Source organism: Mytilus californianus, unplaced genomic scaffold, assembly GCF_021869535.1.
Source record: "Mytilus californianus isolate M0D057914Y unplaced genomic scaffold, xbMytCali1.0.p SCAF_7, whole genome shotgun sequence".
Classification (NCBI taxonomy): Eukaryota; Metazoa; Mollusca; class Bivalvia; order Mytilida; family Mytilidae; genus Mytilus; species Mytilus californianus.
In genome coordinates this window covers 98,529,996-98,543,356 of record NW_026262723.1, presented here as the reverse complement: position 1 = coordinate 98,543,356, position 13,361 = coordinate 98,529,996, and the positions used below count along the sequence as shown (strand labels likewise).

General features: G+C 32.4%; 1 protein-coding gene across 3 annotated transcripts in view; it reads right to left on the bottom strand.

Moving 5' to 3' along the window:
* Nucleotides 1-13,361, bottom strand: part of LOC127709187 (transmembrane channel-like protein 7) — a 45,347-nt gene that overhangs the window by 5,730 nt on the left and 26,256 nt on the right. For all 3 annotated transcript variants that reach the window (XM_052214584.1, XM_052214582.1, XM_052214583.1), the window contains 8 exons: nucleotides 13,185-13,346; nucleotides 8,303-8,463; nucleotides 7,880-8,027; nucleotides 6,344-6,441; nucleotides 4,913-5,026; nucleotides 4,587-4,662; nucleotides 3,474-3,601; nucleotides 966-1,133 (listed from right to left, as the gene is read on the bottom strand). In XM_052214584.1, the coding sequence (XP_052070544.1) occupies nucleotides 966-1,133; nucleotides 3,474-3,601; nucleotides 4,587-4,662; nucleotides 4,913-5,026; nucleotides 6,344-6,441; nucleotides 7,880-8,027; nucleotides 8,303-8,463; nucleotides 13,185-13,346 (1,055 nt within the window). The remainder of the gene's footprint in view (nucleotides 1-965; nucleotides 1,134-3,473; nucleotides 3,602-4,586; nucleotides 4,663-4,912; nucleotides 5,027-6,343; nucleotides 6,442-7,879; nucleotides 8,028-8,302; nucleotides 8,464-13,184; nucleotides 13,347-13,361) is intronic.

The window sequence follows — 13,361 nt, the reverse complement described above, 5'->3', positions numbered from 1 at the left end:
ACGTCCCGTAAACGGGCGTATAAAAATGATATGGTAAGCTGTGTAATAATTTCATCTTATTTGTACAGAGATTAACATTTCTCTAATTATGCATGCATTTAAACTGGCTCTGACCAGTTTGATTAATTTTCATAAACCACACATTGATTAAATTTGTTTTATGTAATTTCAAACCATATTCCTATTCATTCAGAACATTGCACTGTACCTTTTCCTTATCCAATAGAGAAACAGATTCTAACACTCAACCACATTGACTACAATCATTACTAACTCTCAATAGCTTGATATTAAAATTTTTAAATACTTGGTAAACCTCACATAATAAAGTTTAAAAATTTAGCAATCTTGAGTGGAAAAATATTTGTAGCAACAGGGTGGTGTGGTATAATCTATATCCATCAATCAAGGAGAAATACACGAGGGTCTGGATGGCAGGTCTTCATTTCTTTATTGTTTTATAATTTTTCAGGTCATTTTTCATTTTTCTCTATTCTTTTTAGTTTTTTGGCAATATTCTCTATTCTATATTTTTTGCCCTATTTTTCTCTATTCTATATTTTTTTTCTCTCTATTTTTTGGTAGATTTGGCCCATTATTCTCTATTCTATAATTTGTTTTCTCTCTATTTTTCGGTAGATTTAGCCCAATATTCTCTATTCTATATTTTTTTTTCTCTCTATTTTTTGGTAGATTTGGCCCATTATTCTCTATTCTGTAAACCCCATCCAGACCCTCATACATGTACTTCAGTGTTGATCAGAAACTTACAGCAAATACATCATCATTTATTTCAGTCATGACTTGAAAATTTAAACTTGTCATTAATATATAACAGTACATTAAAATGTTTTGACCTCGTTTAAAAGTAAATTACAAGTCATTCATTGCATCAATTTTATCATAAAATATCATGTATAATCCATGATATGTATTACTTAGTAGTAATCTCTATACTAACTTACCACAAAGCTATAATGACTGGCACAAAAAATCCAACAGTTCCAAGAAAACTGAATAAACCTCTCAAAAATTCTGGCCAACTAGCTACTGTATATGATACTGTATTAAACATAACAACATTGGCATCAGAATACAGCCTGAAGGGACCACAACTCTGGCTTGGCTGCAGACTGTGAATGGAATAAATAAGATACTGTATCAAACAAAATAACATTGGCATCAGCATAGTCTAAAGTGGCCACCACTCTGGCTTGGCTGGATACTGTATAGGGAATAAATTAGATACTGTATCAAACATAACAACATTGACATCAGCATAACATCTAAAGGGAACACTTCCCTGGCTTGGCTACAGACTATGTTAGAAATAAATTAGAAACTGTATAAATCATAGCAACATTGGCGTCAGCATAAAGTCTAAAGGGACCATAACTCTGGCTCGGCTGGAGAAAATGTAGGGATTAAAAGTATTTGTATAATAAACTGTTAACACAAAGATATGTCTCGCCTTTTTGTAATTTTGATAATGCAAATGTTGAAAAATAGCAATACTTTAACATGTAAGTTATGCAAATATTCAAAGTCAATGAACCATGACTGAAGGTACATGCCTAAACAATCTCCATGGAAATGAGATGTGCCAATGCTAATACAACTGCATACCAAATACCATTGACTTATCATAAGTCGTTTCCTTTAAACAAACCTAAACACAAACATTAACTTGTAAACGATGTAAAAGTTTCAAAGTCAATGAACCATGATGAGGGGGTGGGGCTATATAATCTCCATGGAAGCGAGACTTGCAAATGCCAATACATTTGCATACCAAATATCATTGACTTAACATTAGTGGTTCATCTTAAACTGATCTAATCACAAACTGTAAATTAAGCAAAAGTTTCAAAGTCAATAGACCATGACTGAGGGGGTGGGGCCAAATATTCTCCATGAAATGATATGTGCTTATGTTTATACAACTGCATACCAATTAACATTGGCCTACCACTTATTTTCTCCTTGAACTGACCTAATCACAAACTAATACATGTAAACTAAGCAAAATTTTCAAAGTTAATAGACCATGACTGAGGGGCGGAGTCAAATAATCTCCTTGGAAATGAGATATGCCGATGCTTATACAACTACTTACCAAATGTCATTGACCTACCACTAGTGGTTCCCCATAAACTGACCTAATCCCAAACAAATACATGTAAACTAAGCAAAAGTTTCAAAGTCAATAGATCATGACTGAGGGGAAGGGCTAAATAATCTCCATGGAAATGAGATGTACCAATGCTAATACAACTGCATACCAAATATCATTGACCTACCACTAGTGGTTCACCATAAACTAGACCTAATCACAAACTTATAAATTGTTACACAGAATTTTTGTTAAAGTATTTTATTTGTGGCAATCAAAGACCATGAATTTTCAAACGCAACAAAATAATTTTTTTTTTTATTAATTTGTAATGTACTTACCCGGTATAATGGTTTACTTTAATAAATTTTGACTTGGATGGAGAGTTGTCTCATTGGCACTCATACCACATCTTCTTATATCTAATTAGTCTGAAAATTAAGGTTTAAGATTTTGCCAAACAGTATTCCTTTATAAGCTAGATCATTAAAGTTCTATTTCACTTTCTCCCATGTTTATGCATCAACTTGAATCACTTTTCTTTTCGAAAAAATGGACATAATATTGTGGGCCTAACAGGGTTGATACCAAACCTACTTCATTATAAGGATTGTTAATGGAATTGAAGATGAAGTATATAAGAAATATTATTGCTATTTTACGAAAATTTCCTTTGATCTTATTGACTGATAATTTCATTTCTCAGCAGAGTCAAGTGATATGAAATTATCACTAGAAACTAAGGGGGCACGTGCCCTTGCTAATGAAATTTACACGTCATCATAGGTAAAATAGCGATAAACAGATTATCATTGGTCATCTCAACTGGATTGCTTTTCTCACTTTCGACGTACCGACTCAAGCGAGAAAATCAATCTCGTTGAGATGATCAACGATAATCTATAAATATCAAAACCTTCTCCCCATTGAAAATGAAAATAACACTTAACATACTACATTGTATCTTCAACAAATTTTGTTGCCTTTTTCAGGATTTACCTTCATCATGGATGCTCTTACCCAAACATTTGAAAGTCAGGGAAGTATAAATACATAGAAATGTTTGGATAGCTATTAATTTTAGGTCTACTTTGCCTGAGGGAGTTGGTCCATTAGTTTCTTAGTAATTTTTTTAACAGTTAATTTATTAGACTAACATTTTCAGTAATTTACTAAAGAAATATGATTTACTCAGTGTAGAAATCTTCTCTACCACCTCCCTTAAGGTGTCCACAGAAGAGGTTAAAGTCCATGACAACAGTGCCCTGGCAGTTATTTCATAACCACAAAGATATATGCATTCAAAATTTTAATCATTTAAGTCTTAGCTAGTATATTTATGTATATAATTAAAACTTACCGGCCAACCATATACCCTATAGGTGCTGCAGCAAACACGAAGGACAATAATAGCACTAACATGAATAATGAATTAGATCTGGATGTACGATAAGGACGCTCTTGAGCTTCACAATACTTCAATAAAAACTGAAATATATGGAAAAATTTAAGTAAAATCAGTATTCATAGTATGTATACAGATTAATATGTACAAGTTTTTGGTCACAAAACTTAAGCCAATAAAAAGAAAGAGAATACAAATGGAATAATTAATATCACAAGGGGATAATTAAAATCATAAGTAAAAAGAAACCAGACAATACCAGCTCCAAAAGAAAACAAAAGATAAAAAGACCCCATATAAAAACAAGGTGAACAAAACTTCTTACTTTGATTAAATTAATGAAACAAAATGACACTATTATATGATCGTCTGTACAGAATATTTTCACATCCTATCAGATATAAGATTTATCCATCTGGTCTATACAAGGGTTTCACGAAGTTATCAAGCATCAAACAAAATCCTCTCATAAGCACATTTATCTGTTGCAACTGATAAAAAACAAGAATGTGTCCGTAGTACATGGATGCCCCACTTGCAAAATCATTTTTTATGTTCAGTGGACCGTGAAATTGGGGTCAAAACTCTAATTTGGCATTATAATTAGAAAGATCATATCATAGGGAACATGTGTACTAAGTTTCAAGTTGATTGGACTTCATCAAAAACTACCTTGACCAAAAACTTTAACCTGAAGCTGGACAGATGGACGAACGGACGACGGACAGACAGACGAACAGATGCACAGACTGAAAAACATAACGCCCCTAGGTGGGGCATAAAAACTAAACTCTTGAAATGTAGAAATTTAAAAAGATAATAATATTGGTATCATATAATATTTGAGATGAAGAACAGCAATAAAAGCATTGTTCCTTTGTTTTTTGTGTTTTTTGCTGTGCATGTACTGATTTTGTGTCATGGATGGATACCCCATATCCTTTGTTTTCTATCATATGATATTTTAAACAGGTATATATTTCATAGTCTTTAGCTTTCAACCATAATAAGAAGTATAATAAGCTACCACAATGATATAATATATTATACATATGTACCTATACTTACTTTTTTAGAATAAAAGAAGATTAAGATTTTAAGAAATGTCATAAACGGAATTAAAGGACTAAACATCATTCCCAACCTGTAAAAGAAAATATATTATATATTACAAACATGAGTAAAGTAAAAATAACTTGTTTAATTTCAACTTGTAAGGTCATTTGAATACTTGAATATTCGTATTTCAAATAATTTGCAATATGTTGCAAGATAAATTACTCACAGAGAACTGATAATCTAGTCATTAATTTAATTGTATCTTAATATCAATGGATTGTACAAAGAAAATAAATTAAAAAAATTATGTATAAAAAGGCAAAATAGTTACTCACCAACATATATTTTGTGAGTAAACAATATCTACAACACTCTGAGTCAAATCAAATTCTTGAGGACCAATCGTCTTGATCACTTTTGACTTGTCCTTGAATTTTCGATACAATATACTGAAAGAGAGAAATTGATATTTAAAATATTTAAAAAATGTTAAAAGTTAATAGGACTACAGAATCCAGAAACATAATTTTTTTCAACTTTAATCCTTGGAATCTTAAATCAGTGCAAGTGCCTCCATGAAATTGCTATGAAGTGAATAACCATTCAGTTAAAGTATAAAATGTATGATGTACAAGTGAAATGAATAAGATAAAAGAAGAATGTGTATGAGGACACAAATGCCCCCGCTTAAGCTTTGCAATTTTCCAAGTTAAAAAGGGGCATCACTCTATAACAGTTAATGACCCACTGACCAAATTCAAACTCTTGTTTGTGTGTTGTGGTTCTTAGCAGTGTGTATGAGTTTCATATATTTGTATGAGGCAAACTTTAGAGTGTGGAAATGAAATTGAGATGGACGGAAGGACGGTCAAGGGTAACACTAAACGTCCCCTTTGCCTACGACAAGGGCATAAAAAAAAAATCTAAACCATGCTTATATATGATACAGATCTTTATTTGGCCTTTTCAACCTTTTTGATTTGAGCGTCACTGATGATTCTTTTGTAGACAAAACATGCATCTGGCATACAAAATTATAAGCCTGGTATTGTTAATGAATTTTTATGCCTCCGCTAGTTGAAGAGGGCATTAAGTGTTACCCTTGTCCTTCCGTCTGTCTTTCCATTTGTTCCATTTTTGTTTCCACACTCTAACTTAAGTTTTCTTTATCCAAATTACACAATGCTAAGAACCAAAAGTGGTGAACAGATTTTGAAATTGGGCAGTGAGTCATATATCGTTCTGGAGTTATGTCCCTTTATAACTTGGAAAATTGCAATTTTTTTTCTTTTCTGCACCCTTACTAAAGTTTTCCTCATGCAAATTATATAAAACTCATACACTCATACACGATGCTAAGAACCAAACTAGCAGACAGAGGTCCAATTTGGGTAGTGAGTCACTTACTGTTCTAGAGTTATGCCCCTTTATAACTTGGAAAATTGCAAATTGCGTTTCTTCCTCAAGCAAATTTTATGAAACTCATACACTATGCTAAGAACCAAACAAAGAAGCTTGAGCGGGGTCATTCGTATCCTCAAACACATTCTTCTTTTATTTTAAGTACCTTTATTTCTGCAGAAATGAAAATTTTCAGATGTTTACAATACTTTCTAAAAATCAAAAGTGCTGATTCTTTTCAAACAGGAAAAATATCAACTACTAAATTACAGACTTATAAACAGAGCAAACCAAACAATCTGATGCTGTTTTTTGTTCTAAATCTAAGATGATTCATGACAAATCTATCTTAAAATATATCTGACCTTCTCGGAACATTTCCAAAGAATAGAATTCCACATTCTACAAACAGATCCAATAGGACCAACTTGTACACCTGTTGTCCCACATATGTCTCCCAACACTAAAAATAAAAGATGAATATTTGTCTGTTTCTGTACAGCTTTTGTTATTCATGTCATTTCAACCTTGAATATGTAATATTAGAATTATCTCATTAAAGTAAAGTTGATTTGTTTGTCCATTGATAAGTAACAAGATGTCTTATATTTACTTTTATTCCATTACTTATTAATGTAGCAAATTAATGATATATATATTTCACAACTAATAAATTATTTTTGTAAATCAGTTATTTTTTTATTAAAAGAACATCCACATATTTTCCCTATCACTGTAATATACCATAGTTTGACCCTAGATGGTTTTGGCTGTTTTGATTGTTTATGCTCTCAAACATCAGAGTCTATAATTGTCAAATTTACAACTGTTGTAATATCCCTTCATGCTTCATGTGACACTTGGAAATCCTGACCCAGTGGATGATTAATGCCTATCAATATGGCAATTATTACTATTCATGTCATTTTTACCACTGCATTGTCTTCCCTAGATGGAAACTTACTTTGATATCTCCCTTGTGTCCTGACCCTGTAGCTGATCATCTATCACTGCCACATTTTCCACTGTGTTATCTCCCCTGAGAGAAAACTTACTTTAACATCTCCCCTGAGTCCTGATCCTGTGGCTGATCGTCTATCATTGCCACATTTTACAGTGTTATCTCCCCTGCAATGAAACTTACTTTAACATTTCCCCTGAGTCCTGACCCTGTGGCTGATCATCTATCATTGCCAAATTTTCCACTGTGTTATCTCCCCTGCAACGAAACTTACTTTGACATCTCCCCTGAGTCCTGATCCTGTGGCTGATCATCTATCACTGCCACATTTTCCAGTGTTATCTCCCCTGCAACGAAACTTACTTTGACATCTCCCCTGAGTCCTGACCCTGTGGCTGATCATCTATCACTGCCACCTTTTCCACTGTGTTATCTCCCCCGAGAGAAAACTTACTTTAACATCTCCCCCGAGTCCTGACCCTGTGGCTGATCCTCTATCATTGCCACATTTTACAGTGTTATCTACCCTGCAATGAAACTTACTTTAACATCTCCCCTGAGTACTGACCTTGTGGTTGATATCTATCATTGCCACATTTGCACTGTGTTATCTCCCCTGCAATAAAACTTACTTTGACATCTCCCCTGAGTCCTGACCCTGCGGCTGACCATCTACCATCTATAATTGTAATATTTCCCACTTCTTTACTGTAAGTTTAGAAGTTATTGCGAGCTTTTCATTAATGTGAATAATGCGACTCCTTGAGTATCACAATAATAAGAACTCACATTATGACATCTTGAATATATATCCGTATGTATATTTTCTTAAAATTGCAATAATTGAATTGGCATTTTTGTTCATTCTTCAAAAATCACAATAATAAATGCATGCAATAATTTCTGCTTTTACAGTATCTCCCTTGAAAGAAAAACTTACTTTGACATCTCCCCTGAGTCCTGACCCTGTGGCTGACCACCTCACATTGCCACATTTGCCACTGGTTGAGTCCTTTGATGTGACAATCAGTTGCTCATACAGAATAGCTAGGAGAACTATTGGTGAAGATAGACGGAGCAAAACTGATCTGTAAGATAAAATATAATGTTTCAAAAGAAGATAAGCGGAGTAAAACTGATCTGTAAGATAAAATATAATGTTTCAAACGAGATTTGTTTCTTCTTAATCAATTGATGAGATTTGAACTTCTGTTTTCTAAATTTTTGACAATTTTATTTTTTCCACTTAATCACAGTCAGATGAAAATTTGATACCACCATTTTATACTCTAGTATAAATCTATCTGACCACTGACCATATATAAAATTTAAAAACAAATAAAATGATATTCTGATTACTCACCTTGCTAATGTTAATTTCAGTTCAGTTTCGTATTTATACATTTCAAACTGTACCAGTTTTTGAAAGATGATAGGTACACCCAAATTTAATATGGTGATCGTTAGATATGGCACATACTGAATGATCAAGATAACAATATCTTCATATTCTTTCTTCTGAAGCTGAAAGTATATCGATAGAAGAAGTAACAACAGAGAACAATGAAAAGATTTATCATATGGTGTAAAAATCGTCCAAAAATGTATATTCTTTATCAGATAAACTTTTTGGTTACTTTTGTACTGCATCTAATAGTACTAGTGTACGGGTCAAGGACTAGTAACTGTCAATTACTGTCAATGTAGACCGATTTAAAAATGGGGCCCAATATCCAAAATAGTAATAGAAGGTTAGAACCCCCAAAAATTAAAAGATTTTAAATTAATCCCATAGAAATTGGTTAAAAGATTTGTATTTATTTTCAATTGAAGATTTCTTGCTATTGCACAATACTTAGTTAATCTGTTATATTATATAAATAACACATAGCTGAGAGGGTGATAGAGCAGATTGTTACCCAGAGAAAACATTGTCAACTGAGGCGAAGCCAAGGTTGACAATGTCTTTTCCAGGGGTAACAATCTGCTCTATCACCCCCTCAGATATGTGTTATTTAATTTATTATACTGAATGTTCAGTTATTACTGTCGATTAAATTTCAAATTCAAAGTAACAAACTATGACGTCTTGTACATAACAACCATCCGTATTTGATAAAGTGCACACTTGATCAAGCATCTCCATGAAGGGTAATAGAGTATTTGCCATAGGATAGAGTGGTATTTAATAAAGTGCACACTTGATCAAGCGTCTCTGTGAAGGGTAATAGAATATTTACCATAGAATAGAGTAAATTAATACCCTCGTATAAGCCAATCAAAATATTGCATTTTTAAGTGAAGTATAATAAATAATAATATACACACCCTATATGGTGTGTATCTCCTGCCATATCAGTATTTGTTGATTTTATATATAAATCAGAAATAATCTATGTAAAAATGGAAAAATTTTGGGAAAAAAAACAAAAAATTTTGAAAAAAATTTTTTTTTGTAAATCTTGAAGAAAAAAAAATTAACCTCCTCCAAAAAAAGTTGAAAAAAATCCCCCCCCCCCCTCCAAAAAAAAAAAAAATTGCAAAAACATTTAATCCCCGCAAAAAAAATTTTGTGCAAAAAAATTTTGAAGAAAAAAAATTTGAAAAAAAATCCCCCCCCCCCCCCCCCCAACTTTTCGAAAACCACCCCCCCAAATTTTTTTTGAAATTTTGAAGATTATTTTCTTTTCAGGAAAAATGTACAATTTCAGAGAGTTCCATAAACTTTAACAAGTTATTGTCTGGAAACTAGAAAAATGCCTGTTTTTGGCCCCTTTTTGCCCCTAATTTCTAAATTTTTGGGGTAATTACCCCCAAACTCAATCCCAGCCTTCCCTTTGTGGTATGGAACCTTGTAGTACAATTTCAGAGAGATCCATACACTTTTTTGGTTTGGTACCATTAAAACGTTTAAACCCGCTGCAATTGTTTGAACCTGTCCTAAGTCAGGAATCTGATGTTTTTGTCGTTTGTTGATGTGATTCATAAGTGTTTCTCGTTTCTCGTTTTTTATATAGATTAGACTGTTGGTTTTCCTGTTTGAATGGTTTTACACTAGTAATTTTTGGGGCCCTTTATAGCTTGCTGTTCGGTGTGAGCCAAGGCTCCGTGTTGAACACCATACTTTGACCTATAATGGTTTACTTTTATAAATTTTGACTTGGATGGAGAGTTGTCTCATTGGCACTCATACCAAATCTTCTTATATCTACTTAAACACAAGTTATTGTCGGGAAACTACAAAAAAGCTTGTTTTTGGCCCCTAACTCCTAAACTGTTGGTACCATAACCCCCAAAATCAATCTCAACCTTCCTTTTGTGGTATTGAACCTTCTGGTTAAATTTCATAGAGATCCATTCACTTAAACTCAAGTTATTGTTCGGAAACCAAATATGTCTTCAGATGCCGCCGACCATGACGACGGCATGATAGCAATATACGAACGCAAATTTTTTGCGGTCGTATAAAAACCTCTTTTTTGTTTGATCTGATTACAACAAAGAACTGTTGAGTTTTCTTAGTTTTTAATATGTAATGGGAAGAAATGTATCTTAACAGTTTAAAAATCGGGAAATTAAGCTAAAGAGGATCTAAAGCATATCTTATACATGTCATAAGTGTTTTTACATACCCATGATTTTGAATTTTGAAAGTTGGCAGGTGTGCACTCATGGGGACATATGGCACAATTACTTATGACAAACTCTGTTTTGGATTCCAAAATTTGGAAAACTTTAAACATTTTCAGACAAAGTTATATCAAAGCTTGCTTTAGAAAACACATTTCTTTCAAAAGAATTGATAAAGGTTTATATAAATTAAATAAATGGGGAATGTGTCCATGGGACACAGATGACGCCCCTGCTTGCATATAACCTTATAAAGGGACATAACTCAAGAACGGTAAAAATGACACTACCCAAATTTGTACTTGATCTGAGTTTTGTGGTAATAAGCATTGTGTATAAGTTTCATAACATTTGGATGAGGCATACTAAAGTTAGAGAACGGAAACCAATTTTGGGACGTACACACGGAAAATGGGTAAACTTAATGCCACCTCTGCTACAGCGGGGGCATAAAAAAAAATGTCTCTGTTTCATCTTCAATATAGTGCAAACTGCTGACAGAACTCCTTGAAAAATTTCAGCTTTAGTGAAGGAAGAATTTATTGGCAGTATGATGATGTATTTCCAAAAGGAGTACCTTTTAAACAGACCTGGGGTCAATTACATGCCAAAGTAATTAATTACATTGCTTTTTAAATGTAATTAATTACATCACAATTACATTGATTTTCAAATTAATTAATTACATTACAATTACATTGCCAATGTAATTAATTAAATTTCAATTACTTTTGTCCATGGACATACAAGAACTATATCATTTAGAAAAAAATCATAAAAATTACATGAGGCTAGAATAGAACAAAACTTTTATATATATATATACATGCACTTTTTAACAGTGAAAAAAATTGTACAAGATTTGTTTAAAAAAAAATGTTTTCAAATTTCTTAAGTCATTGTTACATTTTATCACCATTAAATTTTCAATGCTGATTATTCGATTGCATTTCTTATTTTTATGGGAAAAAAAAGATCCAGATTAATATAAAAAATTGTATTCTTAAAATAATTTTCTTACAAGTTCAAGTTTCTCCTAAAAATGTTAATTAAGATTTTAAAGGTTTTCTTATGAACCTCATGTGAAATTTGAAGTAACTTAAAAGCTTCCATTTATTACAGAAGAAGTAATGGTAGCATTTTCCAGCCTTGTCTTTTATCAAATTATATTGGACTCCATTCTTGTATGTTTTGACTGCTGTTTTAAAAAATATTATCCCCGGCTTAGTATATTTCTAGGAGTTTGATTGGTTAACGCACGTCGTTACAAAACCCATAGCCCCTGGGTGTTGCTAACCCATATCCCCGGACGTTGCTACCCATTACATCGGGGAATTTCACGAGCGTTTTCCTTAGTTCCATGGTTATTCCTTATGAAATATCGAATTCTGTAGATTTTCCATGATGTCTGTATAATTAAATACTTAATTCCCTTACGATTTTATCACTATGCAGCCACATTGTCAATGAATGGTACTACTGACCTAGCTATGCAAATGACCCACGTTGACGTCACACCATTTATGATGTAACTCTCACAACATTGCGCGCCAAATTCGACCCATTTCAGTTTCTCTGTCTCTAGTTTAAAAACGTCTTATATTTGTCTACATGTAGGGTTCTACCAAAGGTAGTACCCTACACCCCGTTAAAAATATGTCAAATTCCCAAATTTCAATAAAAGATATTCAAAAAAATGAAAAAAACGTTGCTTTCACGTTAAACTTTGTGGTCGAATTTCTCTAAAAATCGCCAGATTTAGACTAAGACCGGGGATAAATTCGTTATCTACGTTCATATCCGTAGATATGGATATTTTAACACCCTTCAGTACCCTATACACCCTTCGGCTGCGCCTCAGGGTGTACTTGGATACTTCAGGGTGTTAAAATATCCATATCTACGGATATGAACGTAGATAACTTATAATATCCATTTGTACAGATTTTAACATGAACATATTATGGTTAAAAAAAAAATGCCTGTGGCAAACTTGTACTTCATAATTAGTTAAGTGAAAGGAATAACCTGAAGCTAAGATTATTGTTAATTGTTAGAACAACATATTTACAAATTGTATGTAAATGAATTGGTATTGTTTTTAATTTTTGAGATTTTTATGTTAACATGTGAAAAAATTAATGAATTAAATACAAAAAAATATTATTATACATCCTATAATGATTAATTAAATATCAAGGAATTTTATATTTTTTTCATCATGAAAATTGTTTGAAAAGTATTATAAAAAATCAAAGTACCAAAATGTAATTCAAAGTAATTGAAAAGTAATTCATAATTACATGGCAAAAAGTCAATGTAATTCATTACTTTCAATTACATGTAATTGAAAATATGCTCAATTACACATTACATTAAATTACTTTCAAAATTGTAATTAATTACAGCTAATTACAATTACATTTTTAATAACCCCAGGTCTGCTTTTAAACAATAGTAAAAAAAAACTGAATTTTTGACAATCCAGTAAAGTAAACAGATTATTCATATAATCAGTTGAGCTGAAATAAGCTAGCAACGGTAGGCAGCCTAAGCTATCAATGCCAAGGAGCCTCCCAGTAATATTATGCCTAACTGGTACCTATATGTAATACCTCAATCATCTGTTGAGCTGTATAAGCTATCAATGCTAGGGAGCCTCCCAGTAATATTATGACAAGCAGATTTATGACAACTCTCTTGAAGTATATTGCACATCTGTCACCAAATTTCTTCAAGTTCCAAAGTTCAGTTCTTGTCTGTTCTTTTAAGTCTGCCTATATTTAATAACA